This window comes from Anopheles arabiensis, chromosome 2 (assembly GCF_016920715.1).
Source record: "Anopheles arabiensis isolate DONGOLA chromosome 2, AaraD3, whole genome shotgun sequence".
Classification (NCBI taxonomy): Eukaryota; Metazoa; Arthropoda; class Insecta; order Diptera; family Culicidae; genus Anopheles; species Anopheles arabiensis.
The window spans coordinates 16,781,669-16,805,398 of NC_053517.1; the positions used below are offsets into that span (position 1 = coordinate 16,781,669).

Genomic DNA, 23,730 nt, shown 5'->3' on the forward strand with positions numbered 1-23,730 from the left:
ATAATGAAGGTATGAGCGAGCGACATTGCGACGAGCGGAAGGAATGGTTGGTGTTTTTTTTTCTTCTTTCTTTAATTTCAAGTTCGTTAGTTCGTTAGTGGTTCGTTTGTTCGACACCACGATGTGTGTGTGTGTGTGCGCTTATGTGCACAAATTCAGTTAGCAGGCTAGAAAAGGGAGGAAGGAAGCCAATGGGAATCAAAGGGAGCTTCTCAGTCGTTGCATTCGCACGGTCGTCGTCGTCTCGCCGCATCGCCCCGATTCCAGCCTTTAGCTCTTTAGCAGCCAAAAAAGCAATCGATCTCACTGGGAGGGCGCAGAAGGATGCGTGCCTGTGTGTGTATATCTACACCCCGTGAAGTTGCGTACGGTGAAGCCCTGAAAAATAAAACCCAATCCACCACGGCCCTGCAGTGCTACAATAAGAATAGCACCAGCACAACAACAACCAAAAAAAAAAACGATTCCAACAGAGTTAAAGCAACCCCCAAAAAGCGAACTTTTGGGTGATCTTTTCGTTCCGTAAGCTTAGCTTAGCAAGGCAGAGCAGGGGCAGAACCAACCAGACAGAACAACAGGACGCGAAGACACACAGAACACAGCACAAAAACTGTAACAAAAACTCAAATGAAACGAAACGAAAACCATCCCAAGAGCATGGAAATAATGAAATTCCTAAAAAGGCTAGTCGGCCGGCACACGAACGTTCTGGATCGAGAAGAAAGAAAGAAAGAAAAAAAACCCTCCGAAACACACACACACACACACACGCACGCACAATGTCACCCCGTGGATTGTTGTTGCCCCTTTTTTTGTTGGGCTCTACCTTCACCCATCACCAAAACGCAGCCTCGGGAAGAAAGGTCCGAGAAGGTCTGCTAAAAAGAGGGATATAGAGAAGAAAAAAAAAACAAAACAAGCCACACACACACACACACGGTCTTTGCCAAACCTAGAGTAAGCAGACCCATTGTGTATCGAAGGTTGCGTCTGCGAAGGCCAAAAAAACAGAACCCTTAAGGAGGTCCCAACTGCTAACACCCCGCTGATCATCAGCGATCATCTCTAAGGGGGAGTGGAAAGTGAAAAGCGGCAGAACTGCGCCGCTCCGCTGCTCCGGTCTGTTTGCAGACATGATGCAGCAAGGGGTCTGCGAGAGAGAGGGTTAGGCTTTCTTTTACAAATTGGAACCCCGCACGGTCTATGATCGGACCCCGTGTGAGGGTTTGCGTTCCTAGCGCAACGGCTTTCTTTTCCCCTACGGGACATTAGAATTCCCGGTGGAGGATCAGGCGATGGAGAGAGAGAGAGAGTGCTGAACAGTACAAGCAACAGTAAGAGACCACCGAGGCCTAATGTCTGTGCCGTTCGGTTCCTAGCCATCGAAGGTCGATTTGTGTGTGTTGGATGTGGATCACTGTTTGAAGAAGGTTTGGAACGAATAAAACTCTGTTCGTGACTGTGATCCTCGGGCAGGTAGAAATAATCAGCGGGAAAATTGTTAGGCAAGGGTAGTGCGCGCGCGGCCTAGCACGATTCCCGTGCGCAAGGTCGCATTCATCCAGAGGAAGGGGCTCTCCTTCCCCCCGGCCAAGCGCAAGGAACGAACGAAGAAAGGCGCAGCTACAGAAAAAGGGTAACACCGCACCACACGGCTGGGCGGACATAATGAATAGGAGCAAAGATGAAAGTCTCGGTTGATCACATAATTGTAATCTTCGATATTTTCCTACAGTTTCCCTTTTTGGCTGTGCGCTTAAGAGCTCGTGAAAGGAGGCCGCGCGTATCGTGCGCCGTTCGTCTTCCTTTCTTTCCTAGGGCTTTCCTAGGAACAGCACGCACTCCGGGATCTCATTGCGCATTGCGGACCCTTTACGGGAAGGTGTTGTATGTTATTTTTCCTCCCTTTTGATGGCTTCGTTCCCTTCCCTCCCCAGGGAGATGTTGAGGCTTATTTTTGCTTCACTACGCACCCATAATGGAAAGTGTTTAAGCCTCGCTGTTGGATGCGTCTAAGGGGTATTTCTTGTCTTCTCTCTCGGTTTTTTCTCACTCCCTCAAGCAGAACTCGATCGAAATAGTTCATTCCGCCATGCCCACGGGCAAACCACGGGCACTTTGGATGATGCTCGAAGATCACATTCGAACGGTTACCACCAACCCGCACAAATCCTTCGGCTTGCCGGTAGCGTACACAGGCTCGGGCGCAAATGTGTGCGACCGCCAGCAAAACATATGCTCACAAGTCGCTCTGTGTGTCTATTTGTGGGCCCCCGGAGGGCTTTTGTTCCTGATGATCTCATCTGCGCGGTTGGAATTTGATCCAGCGCAGTCTTGGAGCGTTTCGGCGTGACCCCAATAAAAAAAATACCCCTATAGCGTTCGTTCTGGTTCCCTAGAGCTGTTGAGTACGGCTAGAAGCGTACCACAAATCATCAACAGCAGCAGACGAGGAACGCGCGCAATGTGATCGTACGAATGCATTCCGCGCATTGCGTTCGCGTATGTTAAGATTCCATTTTGCTGCTAGAGGCAATGATCTATTCTGTGTTCGAAGTTTTCGCTTATCTCTCTGACCTTAATTCTGAGGCACCGGCACACCAGGCCTTGCTCCAGATTGGCCACCACCGGGAGAGCGAGCTCGGGGTTTTGCCATTCCGTACGGTTGTGTCTGTGTGTATGTGTGTGTTGAGAGAATAACCTTCAAAATCAGCTTAAATTTCAAACCCGTCTTCGAAAACCCGTCCAATATTTCCACCCAATGTGTGTGTATGTTCGCTGACTCGTTTTGCTCATTTCTTCAATCGTTCACGTGGTTCGCTTTTTTTTTTCAGCGCGCGCGCACGCACTGTTGGCTTTGTACGCTAAAGCTGTTAAGCTTCTATTCTATTTTTATCTCTTATTTCATTTTTGCCGTTTCAATGGTTTTTATGTGTTTTTTTTCTTCATCATTCTTTCCCCGGTTGCTTTTGTTGCTAACCAACAGCATCCTTGCGCACTTTGTCCTTCTCCCTTTTCCCGCATCAGCGTACGCACTGCTGCATTGATCACTTATGCCCCAGTGCCAAACAAAACCAAAAACGGCATTAAAATAACGTCCCGCTTGCAAAAGGCTCGGGAATCGCCTTTCAGCAACACAACAGCAGCAGCAGGAGAAAAAAGAGGCATCCCAAACCACCTCTCGGTGTGCCCTCCGAGCACTGGCAAATGGCTCACCGGGGCCTGGGTCCGCCCGGCTACCAAGGGCATTATAGCCTCCCGTTCATTCCGTCCCTCCGGCACCGTTCCTTCGAACTGTTTTCTAACCAACAAACAGCGAAACCTGAATTGTGCCTTCGGTTCGTTCGCATCGTTCCCTATATCTGTTCTACCACTCACTAACAAGAACCGGGTCGAACCGGGGTGTGTGTGTAAGAAAAAATAACTCAGCAACAATCACAACAGCGGGAACAGGGTCCCCGAAACAGAGTGTGTGTAGAATAAAATAAGATTCCAAACAACAACAAAAACAACAACACACTACAAAATAATTCCAAAAAGCCCGTCTCGAAACAGCGAGCAAATGGCACACGGGCAAAGGGACGGGGGGCAGCAACTTAAGACGAAGATCAAACCAACATAAGGAGCGAAGAATGTGTGTTAAGCTTGAGCAAGAGAGCGAGAGGGGAGGAAAAAAACCCATCCAAGAAGAAAATCAGATTAGTGTCATCTGGAAGAAATGTTATTCGGCCGCCGATTCGTTCGTTCTGCCGTTGCTGCCGCCTCTTGCCTCGCCGCAAGTGGTCCGCGGCTTTCGGCTCTCGGGTTGGCTTAAATCCAACGCACGGGACGCGGCACGGTCAGAAAGCATCGAACCGATCGACAACGGCCAGAAAGCGAATACATTTATTTTAATGCGTTTAGAACGTTAGAATGCGGCATTACACACCCTGACCGTGCACCCTTGTGATCCACCGCGTTCCACCTTTCCGCGCAACCTGACGGTGGGCACAGCAACCTGGCACAACCTGACCAACCTGAATCACACGGTGCGGGAACAGATCACATCATAATTTGGAACGACAGGGCGAGCTACATGCCGTACTCTATGTGTCTGTCTCGCCGTGCGTCAACCGAGGCTAAGACAGGGTCCACCACCAAAAAGGTTATGAGCCTGCAATGTGAGCTCTGCACCGTGATCGGACATCACCAAGCGAGCGGTCATCTAAATATGCAGATGAAGTTGATCGTCGAAGAATGCTGCAGCTCCGAACGATTTGATGATATCTTTTGATTGAAAATTACTTAGCCGAGCGCTCTCGCAAGCCCTTAACCATCGTCCGCACTTGTGAACTCGGTCTCAATCACGGTCTAATAAATGTTTCGGCCCCGCCACGCATTCAGCTCGATCGTACGGCGATAGAACACGATCGTACGGCTTGGGATGGGGTGGGAGAACACAAAAAAAAACCCCAAGAAAACAAAACAGAGAGCCTTGGAAAGCGTCATATTTGATTGGTTTTGGTGTTTGCACCTGCCCATACAAGCTGTGTGAAGTGACATGCCCTCCCCATTAGCGCACAATAGAGCAAGGTGTTCGTTGTCGTACGAATAGTTCGTTGTCTATTTCAGCCAACACAATGGTAAAGGCTTTACGTAACTGTTCCAGTTTTTGTTTTTTTGAAGGGGACGTCAAAGACACTCCAAGTCACTGGTTCTAAGGCACTGGCGAGCAGATGAGCGTGGAACACAACAGCAATAAAAAAAGCCCGCGCGATCCAGGGATAGGTCATCAGCAAAATTTACATTTTTGCTCAGTCACGCAGGGTCGTGCTTGGACGAACGTTCCGAAAAAAAAGGGAAGCCAAAACCGCCCCAAAAATTGTAAGTACACGAGCACACGGTGCGTCACAGGCCTGGTGTCCGCTGTATACTCTAGCAAAGTCACTGTCGTGTTTGTGTGTGTATCCTCCCGCGTTATCTTGATGCAGAACATCATGATCCACCGGTACATTCCGTTTTTTTTTTCCTTCTGTTGTCCAACTCCCAGCCGGCTGGTTCGTTGCTGTCCTTCTCCCGTTGCCCTTTGCTGGAATGCGGTCCGAAGGTACTCGCGAAACGTAATAGTATAGCTCCAGACGGCGTGGGGAGGAACAATGAGCACATTGTGCTGGACGACTTTTCGTTGGCGAGCTTCTAACTAAATGTAGGGCCGGGCCGAAGTAAACACCTTTCGCCGAACGGACTCTGCGGCGCTCATGCCCTCCTCATCACCGTCTTGTCCGATCGTAAACGAAAGTCTCTTATTACAAGGATACAGCGAAGTAAGAAACACTGAGAGGTAGCGCAAAGAGCTGCCAAGCATGAGACGTCGTGATGTCCATCCGCGTCGTCTAGTGACTTTTTCTTCCTCTTTGCCTTTTGGCCAGAGTACCAAACTGTGGGGAGTTGCTCTGCTTGTGTGTGTGTGTCTTTTTCTTACTCAAAAGCCGTCTTTATTAGACGCGTCTACACGCCGTCCAAAATGTGCGTCCCGAGACAACACGAGTCGTGTGGGCGCGCTCGTGTGGGATGACCGCTGATGACGCTGATGATGTCGGAGCAACGAAATAAATAACAAAATACGCTCGCATCCCCTGGGTAATGACCGGGTCACTGTTGGTACGAGCGGGACCGCTCGGCCCACCCGCTCACGGCTTGGGATTGATTACGGTCAGACTAGAAATGACCTAGAATCAATCAATATTCCATCCGTCTTGTCCCATCCAATTCCACAAGTGCACTGTAAAATGAGCCTTCGCATTTGGTCACTGTAGACACACTCACGAGGTTTTGTTGCAGAGGAATGTGTGGGGAGGAGTAAACGATACCAATATCACACACTTCGAGTACCGAAACGAGTCTTCGATGGGACTTGATTTGGTGAAGATATCCTGGTGTGAAGGGCAAGAGAGGCTATCAAACAAGCAACAGAACCATCGTCACCACCGAGTCACACACAAACACACCCCGTACCGCACCAGCAAGGATCGGCTTCGGAATCGGAATCACGGGCAAGATAGCACACGCCGTGCCACCTTTTCCTCCATGGGGTTCTTTTTTACAGCCTCTTAAAACGGCCATAAAGTTGTCCGAATGCCCGCTCGCGCACGCTCGCGTGTTTTATCGCCCAGCCCAGCTTGATCTGGTTCTTCTGGCTCACGCTCTGCCGTATTCCAGCCTTGCACCTTCCTCCTCCGTGTGGTGTAAGTTTTCCCGGAGTTGTTGGGGATTTTCCTTTCGTCCCGTCTGTCTGTCTGTCTGTCTGTCGCTGCGGTCCCATCTACTCGGGGTGCTCATGCGATCCACCCGGCTCGGAGTGTCTCAGCAATACGTCGATTTGAGGAATGACATAAAATGTTGAATGATCTCGCTCGCTCGCTTGCTCTCGTGTGCGCGCCTCGGGAAAGATGATTCGGTACAGCACCGTGGCAGGGACCCGTTCCGTGCCGCGACCCCCCGTCCCAAAGTGTTGATCGTTAAACGGGCCGCACATTTTAATGACTTTCGCGCTCCGTCTGCAGCGCGCCTTTGCCACCCTTTTGCCTTGTCGGTTGAGAGGACCTCTTCTCGTTCGGGATCAACTCTCTGTGAATGAACCGCAGGGGCGCAGCAAACGAATGTCTCTGTGTTTCTGGCATCCATGCGCGATGAGATGGTGCTGTGGCGGCGGCGGCGGGACGCGACCTTGCCGCTTTTTTTTTCCTGCGACTTTGCTCGTTCGCCCAGGCGAATGCGCGCACACGCACACGGTAAGCGACGCGTTACGCTATGGCACCACCGAAGCATTCCGGTGTCGCCAAAAGTGCGATCTCACTCTCCGCGCGCACGCTCGCGCCCATGGCACGTTGCGTCGAAATGCGCCGTCGGTGTCTGTGCCCTCCCAGCCCGCCCGCTCGAATGGCATGGCTGGTGGCTCGGTGCGCGTTTGAGAAAACTCATCTCCGGCCCTAGGCGCGCCGCCAGGAAATCGAGCTAATGGGTTGAGGTGCTGGGAGTTCTTTTCGCGTGTTTTTTTTTTCTCTGTTGTACGAAAACAAAAGCAGCAGCGGGCAAACAGGCACCAGGCATGCCCGAGTTCCTACACGGCCCAGGAATCCTGGTGGGTTGCATAAAAACCGTTAATTAATCGACTCTTGGCGGCTTGAACAACGCAAATAAACGCCACCATGGGGACACCACGTTAGGCAAATGCACGATCGACGGGACGTCCCGCAGGAGGGGGGCCTCACAGCGTATCGGAATCTTCCCCGGTTAGATCCCGAAGGAAATAAGAAGACAAAAAGAGCGAAGAGACAAACAAACCAAATTCGACAATGTGTGTGCGCAGGGCAGTGTGTTGGGCGAGAGGGACGGCTGCTGAGGCCTCCCGTTAAGACGCCACATACACACATCGGTTGGGCCCGTGGCGTGAAAAGGTCAGTCAAAGGCAAAATAGTGCGCACGCCCGCTCCGCTCAGCTCTTCGCTCTGGCAACAAATGACAAACAAAACCGATGGGACGCACAGTTCCCGCAGGCTGGTTTGGACCCCGGTTGGACCCATCAATTTCAAGCTGCGATACGACCATCGGTTGATTATGAATGATCGATCGTTTCTGCTGACTTGCAGCGTGCAGCGACGTGCGCGATCGCGATCCCCGTTGCGAGGAGCGCTTTGTTCTCCCGCACGCCGCACGATTAGATCCTGGGATCGTGGGATGCATTAGGCACTACTTTGTAGACCGAGCGTCTCCCGCTGAGCTTCGATGCCATATGCGGAGCAGCTCATTCGGTACGCCAAACAGGGAGACCTTCATTAACACCAGACCTCACTGAGGAGGTTTTCATCTTTCAAGGGTTTTGGGGAAGAAAACACTGATCACTCTTCACACTCGGGCTCAAAATTTGATCCGCCGAAGGAGGGATCTCTTCCAGCACTAACCAACTATCCAAGGACTTACCTGTTTGCTGAATACAGCCACATCTTCGCTAAAGGAGTCGGACGAACAGACGTCACCACCGGCCACGCCCGGTTCTCGAGGGGTGCAGGTTGCTAGTTCACACTTTTCGAAGATTAGTGCCAACAGCGGGAATAGCGGGTGTCTGTGAAAGAGAAGAATGGCAAAGCAAAGGAGAGCATGAGAAATGGATCATTAGGCTCGGACATCGCCCCAAAACAGCTACATCGGGAAGGGTGTGGAGCATTTTCATTAGCAAAGAGCAGGTTTGCTTGCTGTCGGACGGGGACGACCCAACATTTCGGACATTCCGAAACCGAGGAGAACGCCACTAAAGTTGTCTGTCACTGCTATTACAACTAACACCGCTAATAGCATTACTCGCTATGGTCAGGTTCTCGATTTCATCCGTTCGAAATAAGGTTCCCTGTCTTCCCCCAATCCATCCCGCTGGCGAACAGTGCACACGTCTTGTTGTAATACGTCATGTAATTTCAGCCCTGCTAATGTTGCATTAAAAATTATGCCACGTAATCGTAGTAATATGTTCGCTCCCAGCCCAGACCGGAAGACGACAGATGTGTGTGCGTTCGTTCGTTCTGCATTCGAATGCCCAGTGAAAGTGGATTAATGTACGCGCGTGTTTCAGGTTCGTCTACGACAAGGGGGGGGCATAAAAATCTATTCCCCAGCAAATTCCCCACGCAACTCTCTCGCTGTGTGTATGTGTTGGGATGGGTGTTTGCTTTCCGATTGCGAGCTCACCCTGCCATAAAGCAATCCACGAGCAACAACCCCGTTCCAGCAGAAGCCCTCCGCTTCGGGCTCCGTATGTGTATGAGATCAACAATCAAAAAAATACCCCCTCCCCGCGTAAAATGTATCCATCGTGTGTGTACGGTTTTCGGGCCCGTGAGGGGGCCTGTAGTAAAGAGGAGGTAGAGGCAGAGCACGGGAGAGCCGAAAGCTATGTCATTAGGAGTTTATGCGTTTGACAAATGTTGAATCACGTCCCTCTATCACTATCACCAGAACGCCACACGGCACGATGATGGCCGGAGCGAGGCCGGCCGAGGTAACTTTCGGAAGTCGTTCGGTCTGTTTACTATTCCCTTTTCTCGCCGCACCCCGCACGTCGGTGGCACATACCGGGCGCGGTGGTGTTTCCTAGGAAGCTAGAATATTGCTCCAATAGAAATGGAATAGTGAACCAAAAAAACCAACACCCTGGAATATGTACACACGCACCAGAGATGGTGAGGAGGAAAAGTCATTCCCCTTTTTTTCTAAGGGAAACCGTGGTGGTATCACCCTTCTGCCTTCCCAAAAATAAAACCAACCTGTGTTTACTTATTTGTACTACTTCCCATCACGGGTATGAGTGAGCCTTCGTGTGTGAGTGTGCCTTATCTGTGGCCACAGTTTTGTATCACAACGACCGGTGTGGCGTGGGCATACGGTACACAGTTGCACGCATATTCGGAACAATTTAAGCATTATGACGTGCTATATATAGGTATATTGGATTGCTGCCAGCGTCTTGCATACAGATAGTGAAGCATACAGGGCCCACAAACGCACACATACACACACACATACATGTTTGGCTCCACGTGGCATTCAGGTAGTCACGAAAAAAATAAACCGGGCCACTGATTTGTCCAGGTGCACTCACTCCCTTGTGCGTGATACAGTGTGATAGACGCGCGCTCAATGCGCGCGTTGACAAACCGACCGTTTTGAAATGTGTGCTGCTGCCTACACCAGTTATGGTGATAACTTCACTACTTTAGCCTTTGCACGCGGACTGCCTAATGCCTTTTGATCTCGAACACCCCCACTTTAGAATGGAAATGCCGTCACACGGTTAGGGCATACTTGAGCACTTCAGCGCTTGTTATGCTCGTCCCCGTGGCCATAAAAGAAGGGGTGAAAGATTTTTTGCAGATAAAACTCAATAAAGAAGCCCCAAAAGTATCTGCCGCAAGTGTTTTCCTTCCCGTCGAAGGGACGGCACGAGATATTCAGGTGTCGAGGAGTGCGCGGTGGTAGTGGTGAGCTTCTCGTGCCTCTCTTACTTACCATGAGAGCATCTCCAAAAAGCCCTTTGAAGCATCGTTCTTCACAAACTTCTTACCACGGTGATGGATTTATTTAAACGGTCTCTCTCGATAAGGATCTCATCGTGCTGTGTGCTGTCGCCTTTATACTTTGCCGTTCAACTTTCCAAACTCGTGGTGTTGAAGATTGTGCCGGCGATCGGGGAACCGGCGATGCGTCCCTGCGAAGAGCATCTGGAAAGGTGCGCGACTTCCCGAAAAAGTCGTCAACTTTCGACTTACTCCGATAACATCCTTTTCCAGGTGTTACACAATGTTGAACAGTACTTGTGCTTGTGAGTGCAAGTAAAAAAAAGTACGAATTCTACCACCGGCTGGAAAAGGCAAACAGGTTGCGGCATTTGATGGACAAAGTGACACCTCGGCAATCACCCGTTCCCATCCGTGTGCGCTTTGGAATGTTGCGCTCGAGGTGACTAAGTCTCAGTCTGGGTGCCCTAGTAGGGCACAAAGAAGCTTAAGGTGACACCAGCCTCCATATGGACCTTAAGGTAGTGGGGATGCTCTCCTTCTCTCTCTCTCCCTCTGTCTCTGTAAGAATCTCGTCTGTGTCTTGTCAGACGGCTTTTGCCCACGCACACCATCGGGGTAGTGTACCGAGTGTGTGCATCGTGTGATGTCTATATTGAATGTTTACAGCACACCGGGTGCACAGGGCTGCTCGAGTGTGCACTACCGATGGCAGACACACACACACACACACACACACACACTCACACACATACACATTTTGTGGTCACTTGTGTGGGCACATGGGGCCACTCGTGCTGCAGCGGTGTTTTGGAGTGCACAGTGGCAACGGCACACTAATCTCCGCATCGGTCCCGCTTGCGCTGACGCTAAGATCGCGCGGGCCGCACCGGCATGATTAGTGTGTGTACATGTCGAACGTTGTTTATTGTGGATAAACAATGTGCCCCGGCAGCTCTCGAAACAGAGCACAGACTCCAGGAAGCGCTCGGTTGAAGTGGACACGGCCGGGGAAAGAAGGGGCCACCACAAGAGGGTGCTCTTGCTGTATGGGAAATCTTCACATCGTCTCCCACACACGCAAGGTAAATACACACGCCTTGGTGGCAATGGTTGTGGACTGGTGCGGTACAGCTTCTTAACCGCCACTCACCCAGAGTAAAATGTAAATGCCTAAGCGAAAGTCGTACTAGAGCGACCGGGTTTCTTCTTCGGGCTTTTGTTCCTGCCATACACACAGACGGTGGCGCGGAGGTCGTCACATCCGTGGCGTCGTCCCGGATCCCGAACGGGCAAATCTCAGCCAGCGCCCGAGCACCATCGGGTGATCGCTGGCGACGACACCGACGCCAGCGTACGTAAATATTTTGATAATGTCACTAAATATTGTACCGCATCCGCCAGCGCGAATTGTTTATGTAATTTGTAGGATATATTTAACAAAATGCATCTTGTTTGTCCAACAATCTAAACCGGAGTGTGTTGTGGTGGAATGGGAACGCACGAGGGCTAGGGGTAATTTGGAGGTAGCTCAGCCTGTGCGCTACCCGGACGCATTCATTCAGCCTACTAGACAGGCGAATCGGGAAGGGTCTGGCACTAACAAACAGGCCCTTTGGGTGTTGATTGTTTTACAAAACCGGGAGAGCGCATTGTCGGGCCTTTCGGTGAAGGAGAGGGGTGTAGAGTCCAGATCCAAACGTTTTTGGAGCAGCATTGCAAACTATTCAAATAAACCATTCCTTGCACTAGCAAAGCAAACGCAGTTCTTCTAGTACGTCCTTCTGCGTGTGGAGTTTGCGGTCAATTGCTGCAGATTGCTGGGATGTTGGGTGTTTCGCGATTTCGCTCGAAACCTCTCCCATCACCCAACTGCACCTTGGGCGAAGGATGCGACTCCCAAGCCCGAGGGTGAAGCGAAGCGAACGGAACCCGTGCGCTCGCTGGAGTGTTGTTGTTGAAGGGCTGAAAAAATAAAACGCACAATCCGTACACATACGGCTAAGATTGGTTGCCCGGTCGGTCGTCCGGGTGTCCCCTCTTCTAGTCGGGTGGAAAAGTGTTCGGTAAATATACACAGTGTGCACCAGTGTGCCATCGAAGAGTGCAGCAGCCGCAGCAGCAGCAGTGTAGGATGATCCCGGGAACGGCCTAGCACCATTACGCCCCGGGAGCATCTTTAGCGATGTGCTGCTCGCCGTGCATTTCTTCCCGCACGGATGCATCCGACCGCGGTCGAGGGCATCTTGATGAAATGCATCGCGCTAAGAAGACGCGAAGACACCACCGCGTATGCGTCCTTCTGCGTGTGGGAGAGATGATAGAGGCCACTGTTGAGTGCGCGCGCGCGCGGAGAACGGAAGAAGATCGTTGCCGAGCAGTTGCGCGCTGCAACGCCCTGTACCTTTGTTGTTCTTGTTGTTTTTGTACTGTTCTCTGGGTCGCATTCCATACACACAGAGTGCGATGTATCTGTGGCAGCTGCAGCAGCAGCAGCACTTGGCTTGGTGGGTGAAAGGTTTCGTGGCGCGTTTCCGTTCCGCCCGGTTCTTTCTTTTACGACCCTTTGCATTTTGCATGCATGCAGCAGCAGCAGGAGCAGTCTCGTTTTCTTCGCTGTCACTTGGCTCGGCGCAATGCCGTGAATCACATGTCTAACGAGATGCACCGGCAGCACGGCAACGATGAACCAAAGCCATCATCGCACAAGAAATAGAAGAAAGTACTCACAGAAAACACGATGGAAGTGTAAATAAAACACCCAGCACAAAAATTAAATCCGTCGAAATGCAGCGCGTTGGCGAAGGTTGGCAATCAGCTGTCATCTTCGTCGCGTCGTCAGTTATGACAGTTCAATGTAAATAGACGCAGCATGCGTTGAAAATGGTTTGTTTTGGGCTAATTTTGCGCTACCGATTTTACACCATCTCGCTGCCGTCGCCGAAGCATTGGGATGCATCGGGAGTTCGAGCACAAAGAGATGCGATTGCATTGACGAGCCAAGAACAAAAACAAGCAAGCAAAACAACAACGAAAAAAAAACCCTCACTAAAAGGTCCTTCCTTTTCTCTTCCACACACTCTCTCTCTCTCTCTCTCTCTCTTGTGCTGCGCGCGTGAACTTTGGTCGCGGTTCGTTTCGCGCATCATCATCATTCGCGCACACGATCACGCACACCGAACACGCAAGACACAAAGTCGCGACGAGCCCGGTCGTCGGCCCGCTGCTCCGCGCAGACCCCGGCCATCCATCTCGGCTCGTCCCCCCAAAAACCTACCATCGACAGCACCACGGGGAGAGAATGAAGTTGATGGAAACCTTGTCACAACCAGCGACACCACCACCACACGGTGTCGGCCAAACTCGCCAGAATGAACTCATCGCACGGGATGCAACGCGCGTTGTCCCGGCTTCTTTGGCCCCCGTTCGCTGCCCTAATCGAAATGGAACGAACACTTCAAACACTGTTACTGGATCGGGGGTCCGATGATCGCTTCGGTTCCGAAAATGCCTGCCCCTGCGCTGCTCGCTGTGTGCCTCACGCACATCCTCCCGCGTCGCCAAAATACCATTTAATGGCAAAAGATCAACACACTTTAACGCAGCAGCAGCAGCATCATCGACAGATGACTCCCGTACACGCGGCACTCGCGGCATTTCTCCCGTTCACCCGGCCTGCTACGGCCAATACAACAAGGTTGCTGTCATACATAAAGTATGAATTTTTAATGAAACAGAATTGCATTTTGGCATTTAAAATGACTCGCCAGCTTTTTAGCAGGCACGGAAACCGGTTGCCATCGTGCGGTTAGAGAGAGAGAGAGAGATGGAGAAGGATTTGAAGCCCTTGCAAACTCCCCGGGAACGATGCGACTGACGGGTCGTACGCGTCGTCGTTGTGCCTCGGCACAGAGCGTCACACTTGTCACAGTGCCACAGCGCGCAACCGGAAATGCAGCGCAAAACGCGCATGAAGTCTATCCGCCCAGCGGTAACGCGACTTCGTACCCTTCCATTACCCTGCTATCTCAACAGCGTTTGTACGGGACGTGTTCTCACGGCAAAAAACCAAAATATAAACGCAATCCGGCTTAACGGGGACGAAACGATTAATTCCAGATTAATGACCGTTTCGCATAAAAGGTATTTGGCGAGGATGGCCCATGGGGGGTTGGAGGCGATGTAGAGTGAAACGACATTCTCGATTTAACGATCGAATAAAACTCTGCATCGATCCCGGAGCCATATCAAATGGAATAGAAGATGAGATGACCGAACCCTTCTTGGCCCGCGCGGCCCTTCTCGCGACGGATTCGCTCGTGATAAAGTTGTCGTACCCGGCCGCCGCTGACGATGAGGATGAGCCATCACAACCATCAAAACACACGTTCGCTCGTTCGTTCGGAGCGGAGCGGACCGTTCCGTGCGCTTGTTAATTAGGATCCGGGCCGGAGCTGGCTATAAACTCCGGCGTACATCAAATGTCAAATTAAAAATGGAACACACGGTTTATCGTCTTTTACCACTGTTCCTATGCATGTTAAATCGCCCCCATGAGTGCATATTTAATGTGTATGTGTGTGTGTGAGTAGGGGCGCGTGGAAACATCGCGTTTTGATGGCTTGTAAACGTGTTCCGTGTCGTAGCGACCGCGATCGTCGCGTCCATGGCAACGAAGGGGGAAATTCGTGAATGCGACTTCGACAACTGCACTGTGATGCGTCGTCGTCGCCGTCATCGTCTTCGTACTATGTTTGCCAATTGAACAAAATGCAAATAATATTAGCACATAAACACAAACGCACACACACGCCAGTGTTGCATTCGGTATCGTTTGATGCATCGTACTCGAATGCCGTAAATCAACAGCTCGTTACGCACGCGTTATGATTGGTGAGGTAGGGAGGCGTTTTTTTTTTGCAAATATTCACTTACACCCAACAACACCTTCCGGGCAGGGATTTATCAATATTCTCGCAGCAAACAACAATGCGGTCCCCATGGGCATGTACCCCGGGAGGGGTGAAAAAACATCCATTTATACTAAATAAATATGTCATTATCGCGATCCAGTACGGGCCCCGTGATGGCTTATCAAAATTCAACCCAGCTCACACACCAGTGCGCACAGGTGTGGTGCCGCCGCGACACGGAAAGCATAATTTGTAAAACAACCACGGGGGCGGCGCGCACGCCCGCTATCATTGTCTGTCCTTCCCTGCCTGTCCCGCCTATTCAGCGGCCATCATTTATCCATCAATGTGCTCAAGCTGCAATGGGCAATGCAATAGTGTGGTGAGCACACGGCCGCCTAATCGCTTCCGATGCGGTGCTGAGAGAGGGTGCTGTATGTGCATTAAAAGCGTACAAATTAAAAGATCACTTCCGCCGGCCACGGGCGAACTCACGGCGGGTGCCAAACCAGCACTTAATCAATTTTCAACCACTCCACATACACACACACCTAAAAAAGAAGAGGAGGGAGGTGGAGGGTGCAGCATAACATAAAAATCAACTAAACAAGTACGAATTTAGGTGTCAGAACTGCCCAAAAGAAAGGACAAAAACAAAAACCCCCCAAACACACCAAGTTTCTCCGTCTGTCGCCTCACGTTCGTCGCCTATGCGGGGGTGCCGGTGGCCGTTTTTTTCTGGTGTTGCTGTTCGTCGGTTCGTTTCCATTATAATGTGTATAATAAAATGCTGCGGCAGTAGCGATCGGATGATCAGATTGTGTGCAGCCACACGCGCTCTAATGGGATAATAACGGCTTGCAGTCGGGGCTGCTCGCCCCCCCAGCACAAACGACGTCACCCTCACGATGGTTCGTTCTTTTTTTATTTGGGACAAATTGATGCCTTTCGAACGGCACAGAGTGTGTGTGTGTGTGTTTTGTTAATTTTATCCTCTCCACCGAAGGAAGGTCCTTTTCCAGTGGCCGAGCGCACGCGCAGCAACGGAACCGCAACCTGCCGCGGCCACCCACGGCAGGCAGGCAGGCAGCATAAAAGCTACTTATCGAGCATAATTATCCCTTTCGCACCCGAAAATGAAGAGCAAGAACGGGGATGGAGAAGGGCGGAGGGGATATGAATAAAAAAACACAAGGCAACTAACAAAAACAATCAATATGCACAAACCATCGGACCGGCACACCATTTGTGAGCCTTTTCTTTTTTCTTGTGGTAAAGTGTGTGCGTAGCTTGTGTTGTGTGTGGCTCACGTAGAAGGGGAAGTGTGACACACAACAGCGAGTGTGGAACACCCTTCCTTTTTGGGGGGGTGCTTATGGTTTAATAATGCAGGCAGGTACGAAAGGACGAACCGATAAAACACACACACCATCTGTGAACTGTGGCAAGCGAAGCAAGCAGGGAAAAACTGTTCCTGATCAGTATGGATAACAAAGCAGCAAAAAGGCTCCGATCCTCTGCTCCAATGCATCAAAACGTTCGTTGTTATACCCGTTGCACCGTTGAGTGATGGGCTAGCAGCGATCATGATAAGGTAAAGATCTCCACCCAAGCAGCATCATATAGCGCGATCAGTGAGCCAAACGAAGCGTTCCGATCAACCCGCCAAACGGGACTATAATTAAGCTTAATAGATTGATCACAGCTTAAATTTATAGCTTCACGGCTCTGTGTCCCCCCCTCCCCGATCTCTGCGTTGTGGCCTCCAGTTTGTGGCTGCAAAAGGGAAACCCATCGATCTCTCATGCAAGCTTGCAAACGTTGGGACCGCATTTGAAGCGTTTTTTCGGCCTTGCAGCTTGAGAGATCGGCCCCAGCAAAGGCAGCTCTCCTCATGCAGCACGCAGACCCTCGCAGTATTTAATAGGGTATTATTACGGAATTTCAAAATCATCATAATTAAGCTGACTGGCTGGCTGGCTGGGTGTTGCAATTTGTTGCTTCCACAGACCGGGCTGGCGAATCCGGTTCGGATCTAATCACGGACGCATCCTTGATCGTCATTCATCGGGAGTCGGTGTGCCTTCGCTGCCAGCCAGCGTGCTCCGTATCATGACTTAATTCTGCATCCTTTTGGCGTCCCTCACACCCGTTCCCAAAAAGGGGGAAATGAGCAGCCTGCAGCCACCAATAAATCGGATTAGTGAAATTGCCCCCAGCGCGAGAAGACACACAACCATGGGATGGAAGTGGCTTGCTCCAATCAAACCCCCCCCCCAAAAACTCAAAACAACAAAAAGAAAACGTTATAATTTCCAAAAATGTTTACAATCGAGATAAAAGCAGTAATTATGCGTGTTTTCTTAAATGTTTACCACGGTGTTTTTAGCACCAGAACGCATCATCCTTCTGCTCCTTCGTCGAGGGGTTTTGATAGCCGTAAACGCAGCACCGGGCGAGCGTCCGATTTTTTTGTTTTGTTTCGTCGCTTCAAACCTTTCCCCTATGGATCCCGCACGCCCGCCCGCAAACGCGGAATGATTTATCGCTTTTTAATGTATTAACACGCCGAGCCGAATGGTGACGAACCACCTTCTCTCACTCTCTCGAACCACGTCGCTTGGTGCGAAGGGATGCGAAGGGGTTGGCCGTTTTAATGCACAGCCAAAGCCTTCCAATGCACCGGCGGTCCATTTGTCAGGGCAACCTTTTTTCCCCCCCGCGAGAGCGAACGCTTAATTTCGCCTTCTGCTGCACGTTGTCAGCCCAGTCCGGCAGCTGTGGCCGCGCACACTCTATGCAACGGTGGCACACTCCACATACCAGCCGGGGGAGGCAAGGCAAAGGATCCTTCTCCCCGTTGTGCTCCCGTGGCCCAAATGCAGTCGAGTGTGTGTGTGAGTGAGTGTGTTTTATCGGTCAAACTTAATGTCTGGGCCAGTTTGGGGGCAGCGCATCCGTACGGGCGCGCGCGCGCTGCTATCGATCTCGATCTCGAGATAGAAGTGTCTTGCAGCAGCAAAAATCGCTCGCCAAATTGGTAGCAAATGAAGGAAGTTCTTTGTGTGCTCTGTAGCACGCACGGAAGCGTACTTCACACTTCACGCGAATGTAAAGAGGCAGGCGTGAACCGGGGTTTGTTTTTGCTTGTGAACGATGTGACGATCGCGGCGAACTTTGCGCGTGTGATGATCGCGCCCGCGTATCATGGTGGATGATCTCGTTTGCTTGTCGTGTTTTTTTTTACTTACCCATAGATAGCTTCTTTATCTCGCTTGTGTATGTCGGGCTGCACTGCGCCCATGTGACTGGAGGCCGGTGAAACATGACTAGAGGTTCCGTGGTAGCCGTGCATGCCGACCGAGGCAGCGGCGGCCGCATGGTTCAGGTGCGGGGAGTGATGTGGTGGCAGGCCGGACAGCGCCGGAGGTCTGTGGCCGGCATGTGGGTCATACATTCCGGCGGCACTCGCGTCCATCCCGTAGCCGTGGAGGCCATCCTCGTACTGTAGGAAGAGAAGGGGAAAAATAGAGAGAAAAAATTAGTTTAAATCGTGCCTCACAAAGAAAGGTTGAATTTCTCGAACAGATCATCTCCAGCTGCAAACTCTAGCCTAGGAGGTCCACCAATCCACCAAGCGTCCGTTGCGTGTGCCTGCCAGTGCTGGTCCGAAAGGTGGCAGATCCTATTAAATCCCTGCGCTCGTGTCCATTATCCATCCTTTCTAACCCTCAAGGTGGAAGGAACGAGAGAAGGTGAAACCCTCATACACACGCGTACGGATTGAGCAATTTCATCTCCAAAACAGTACTCCTACTTGCTTCACTTGGGAGCGTTTTGGACGTTTGTTACGACCGCACGAACTAGACCGAGCTTAGAGAGCTGCTTGGTCGTAAAACGTAACCCTCTCAACCCAATGTTTCTTCTGCTCTCTGGGAAAGCCCTGCTGAGGAGCTCGAATTTGATGACCCCCCAAAGATGACGACGGCGACGGTGATGATGATGATGAAGAGGATAATGATGCTCCATCACAATAGATCAAACCCGGGCGGGCGAGGTATCTTCACAGTTTGTGAGCAATAAAACTCGTGCGCGTTGGATGTCTTTCGGGCCACAATCGCGAGGAGGAGGGACTGGTTTCAACCCTTGGCCGCTACTGACCGAACATTACCGGTCACCGCACACTGCATTCCTTTGCTGAGGTGAAAGCCTCAAATTGACTCTCGCCGTTAGGAGGTTCAAGCAGCGGGAGAACTCCAATTGCCTCCTAAACGGACCCTCATTATCGAGTCCCGGTTCGCGAATGGCGCAAACAACGCCAGCGCTGAGGACTTCCCACACCCCAAAAGCCGCACTCTATAATCAATCGACTTGGTGTACCGCAGAGGGGAGAGTTGGAGTTTGAATTAATATGTATGAACCGTTTTTCATTTGCCACCCTCTGTCGACTCTTTCGACCTGTTCGGTTAGATGTTTACGGCCAAGGATTCCATTGTGTGAGCGTGTGTGTGTGTGTGTGTTTGTCACTCCTCTTTCTGAACCGAAGATGATCCAACCGATGATGACAATGATGATGGTGTGCCTGTGCCGCCGCACACAGCGCGATTTCAATTTGTGTGTGCGAAAACGTGCCAGGACTTTACAATTGCTCTGCCGTGGAAAACTCGCACACACACACAAAACAACCCCTTTTTTTGGGGGGTTGCACAATGCTACAATAGGGCGAGAAGATCCTTTTTCTAAGCCGCAACATTTCCGTGCAGCTGTGTCGTTTGAATGTTTTTCATCTTCGGAGTCTTTTTTTTGTGCTGGTAGTACTGGTTTTTTAAATAAAACATGCACTCCCTCTCCACAGCACACGCACAAGAAAGGATAACAAAATTGTTCATGTAAGTGCGCGCACCACGCGCCAGTGGGAGAGAATCGATTTAGATTCCATTTTCTTGCGGCTCCGCGAGATATGCCCCCCTTCCCCGTGCTGCCTGCCACACAAAGCCCATAATTGAAAAACATTCATTTTATGCTTTTCTGTTCGGTTTCAATTCCCCACCGCATCGTTTAGCGGCGCTCGCGCGCTCCCGGTTGTGGGGAGGAAAATGAAGGGTTTTTCCATTTTTTTTTGGCAATTTAGTTTTCCTTTTTTTGTTTTTTTGTGGCAACTCCCCTGCTGTGCGAATGAAGGTGAAACAAGGCGCAAAGTGAGTGTTTGTATGATCGCATCATTTCGATACAGAGCAAAACTCCATTTTATACAACCTATTTTGTTTTTGTTTTCCTCCCCATTGCTGGTAGAAAACAGAAGAATAAAAAAAATGCAAACGGTACATCAAAAGCACAACCCTGCGGGGCTGCGATTTTCTCCCCCCATCCGCTACACCTCAGGCGGGCCAGGCACTCCCAGGAGGCCATTGGAAACCCCTTTTTTATTGCGTGTGCGCCTTTTGCTGGTGCGCTGCTGCTGAAAATCTGAAATCAGTTCGCGGCCACCAAACAAAAGGCGACTTCTCCCTTTCTCTCTCTCTCTCGCTTGCTCGTTCGACCGCATAATGGGGAAAAGATGCTACGAAAAACACCCCGCGTATGCATATCATATCTCCCGGCGGTATTGTTGTGCAATTTTGTCTGCTGCGCGCTCAACCATGCACAGCCAATCGGCGTAGAATTGGCCTCCTGGTAGGAGGGAGTGGGGTTGGTTTCCCGGGGCGCATCCGGGATTCCGGGAGGCAAGGGTTGAAAGATTGCTGTATTATCTGCGTTCGCTTCGCTGTATTCTTTTCGGCCACCTTTGGCATTCGTTCGGTGAAATTCGTCTCAGGCAGCAGCAACAGCCGCCATTTGATTACCAAACAGCAAAAAGAGCACGAAATAATCAAATCCCTTGGCTGCTCGCACACAACAACCAGTGCCCCCGGGGGCAGAGAATTTTGAGAAACAGGGGGAAATGGATTGTGGAAAAAAAGGAACTAGCTAGAAATCACAACCCATCTCACCCTATCGCAGAGCAAAAGGGAGACGGGAGGAAGAAGGTAGGCACACCACACCCCTTTGCTGGCAAGGAATGGCAAGGCGGATGCTACAAATCCGTGTTCCGGAAATGCTAAACATCGTGCTGAACGGAGCTGAAAGTCAGGACAAGAGCGAGAGAGAGAGTAAAAAAAGCACCATTTCAGGCCCCGTGCGTGAGTAATGGCAAAGTCTGGGAAGAAACGCGTCCTCGGAGAAGCATCCGTTTAGCATCCTCACAATGGCGGAGTTACACATATCTGTTGGACTAGTGTGTGTGTGTGTGTACACATACATTTCTATAAACAAATCCATTTCACAGCAGATGATGCTCTCACCACCAGGCAAATGATGTTCGTCTTCGGGAAAAAAAACGCCATCTTTACGCGCAAGATGCTGTTTCCGGACATTGTTTACATAGCCGCATACGATACTGCGCGTACTTGAGAACGTTCGAGCCTGCCAGTCGAGCGTGTGAGGCGAGGGAAAGCGACAGTGAGATGAAGATGGAAGCGTTTAAAAGAAGATAAATACGTACTTTAATGGTAATTGTACGGAGGAAATCTATGTCATGCGATAAACCATTCGCGCTACCCTTTTTTCCCGTCCCAGCATCCAGGACTTCCTTGCTTCAAGCTGCACACACATCTGCACTTCTCGATTAAAATTGATGATGGGAACGGCACCCACTGTCCTCTACTTCATCGCGCATATGGCAACGAGCTTGATATCCCCAAAATTTAACACACCGAGGACTCCTCCCCCCTTTAGCGCCCTAAGGATGCCTGTCCCACAGGACGCTCCGGGGAAAAGCTTACGATGGAGCGCGCGGTTCTCAGAAATTTGGTCCCCAGTGGTGGGTCCTCAGATACATAGACGGCAAAGAATAAAACAAGAAGCTGCCACCACTCAGCCCCACAGAGCCAGGTCTAGCAGGACCGGAATGGCCCTGTTCCCGGCGAGCGAGAAACGAAGGCTTTTGGAGGCGAGGAACGTGGTTTGTGGTGCACACTCGCGCCCGCAACTTGGGAACGATGATTGATTATGTTCTGGTAGATTTTGACACCAGGGATTTGGAGGGATGACGGGAAACTCGGGAGAAAATAATCAAGGAAACGTGAGACGACGACAACGACGCAAGGCAAGGCATTCTTGAAAACGACGCGAACCGCAGATGACAACAACAAGATGCAGAGGCAAAGATATATCTGTGGGGTATTGGATTTGTGGTGCTGCTGCCGATGCTGTGACTGTTGTTTGTGGTCCGGGATCGGGTGTTTTCGGTCCCGGGACCCGGGGGGGGAGAGAGGCGAATGTGCAGTCTCAGAATGCTGCTGTACACTCGCGCATGGGTTCAGTGTGGTTAGTTGTCTTTGCGGCCCCGAGACACGTATCGCACAGCCGCATCGCATCGCACCTCGCTGTCACCACGGATCGTTACCGGCAACTGAGGCGAGGGAGTGCGGTAGCGTGGTGTCAAACGGGCGGGTTTGCTGCGCGCCTGAAAAGCAGAAACATGTGCACTGCAGAACCATCCCAACAACAACAACAACAACAACAGCAACCTTCCGGGTCCGAGGGGTTCCGCGGGCTTACATGGCACCGTTGACAGACCGAAGTGTAATAATCATCATCAGTTTGCATGTGTGGGTCTGAGGGTTCAAATTTTCGTAAGCCATTTCACACAAGGCCGGGGAAGATATATCTGGTAAAGATCACGGGATGATCTGCTGCAGCAGGGACACATGCTGCTATAAGACCGTACGGGACCACATTGCGATGTTACTTGACACCCTCCGAGATGTCCCTCGAGAGGCAAAGAAGAGGGAGAAAGAGAGAGAGTAAGTCATTTTTCAAGCAGCTTAAACCTCCTGCCCCGTCTGCACGGATCGGTAATGACACATTCCCACAGAACGAACGCCCGCTGCAGACCGCTACGCGTACGGACACATTGCTGGGGCTCGGGGCTATCTGTTTGCTTTCCGAGCACATTTCGGCATTACGGAGGAAAGCTGAGGTAAAAATCTCATGTTTTTCGTGAACACCACTCGACGACATCACTAATTTCCCAATTCCTCCCCAGCTCCCAAGCAAGACACTGGCAATGCAGCTGACGATTGGGGGACGGACGTGTTTGGTGTGGCGGTTTCGGAATTTGCTTTCCCAAAATGTGCCGAGGGATGCGTGAAAAGATTGAATGTGGTCAAAATGTTTACCCCGTTCAAATGAACACACGGGCGCATGGGTTGTGTACATCCCCAGGACATGATGATCGGACCTGAAGCACGAAGCAGTCCGGACGGTCCGTCCGGATCCGCCCGCACACAAAAATGAGTGAGGGGACGAGGCCGTCCAGAGGCCATTTGCTTTGACCGATTAAACGCGACGTGGTGGTGGGGTGTTACAAATGGTAAAAGGGTTCAACAACAAACACACAGCACGCGATGAGGCTTCGGTCCTTGATTCTCCTTACCATCGGCAAACCGAAGTTTAACACACACGCTTCTCCAAAACCGTTCTAAAACCGTTTTGATATCGCTTTCAAAGCATACAAACACACACACAGTAACCGAGCAATGGACGGGGAGTCGAGAGTCGAGTAAATAGTCGAGTAATTGATATTAATACAAAGCCGGGCGAATCTTCCCCCATTCTTTCGACGGGCTGATCCCTTTGACCTTTTGCCGGTTTGGCGGGCCGCAGAAGGGCCCCCTGTTTTTGGCATCGATAGCATGACGGCGGTAACGGCGGTTTCGGATGATGTAGCC

General features: G+C 51.0%; 1 protein-coding gene across 7 annotated transcripts in view; it reads right to left on the reverse strand.

Annotated features, from left to right (window-relative positions):
* Window positions 1–23,730, reverse strand: part of LOC120895539 (homeobox protein homothorax) — a 188,262-nt gene that overhangs the window by 141,602 nt on the left and 22,930 nt on the right. For all 7 annotated transcript variants that reach the window (XM_040299022.1, XM_040299019.1, XM_040299024.1 and 4 more), the window contains 2 exons: window positions 18,211–18,464; window positions 7,960–8,101 (listed from right to left, as the gene is read on the reverse strand). In XM_040299022.1, the coding sequence (XP_040154956.1) occupies window positions 7,960–8,101; window positions 18,211–18,464 (396 nt within the window). The remainder of the gene's footprint in view (window positions 1–7,959; window positions 8,102–18,210; window positions 18,465–23,730) is intronic.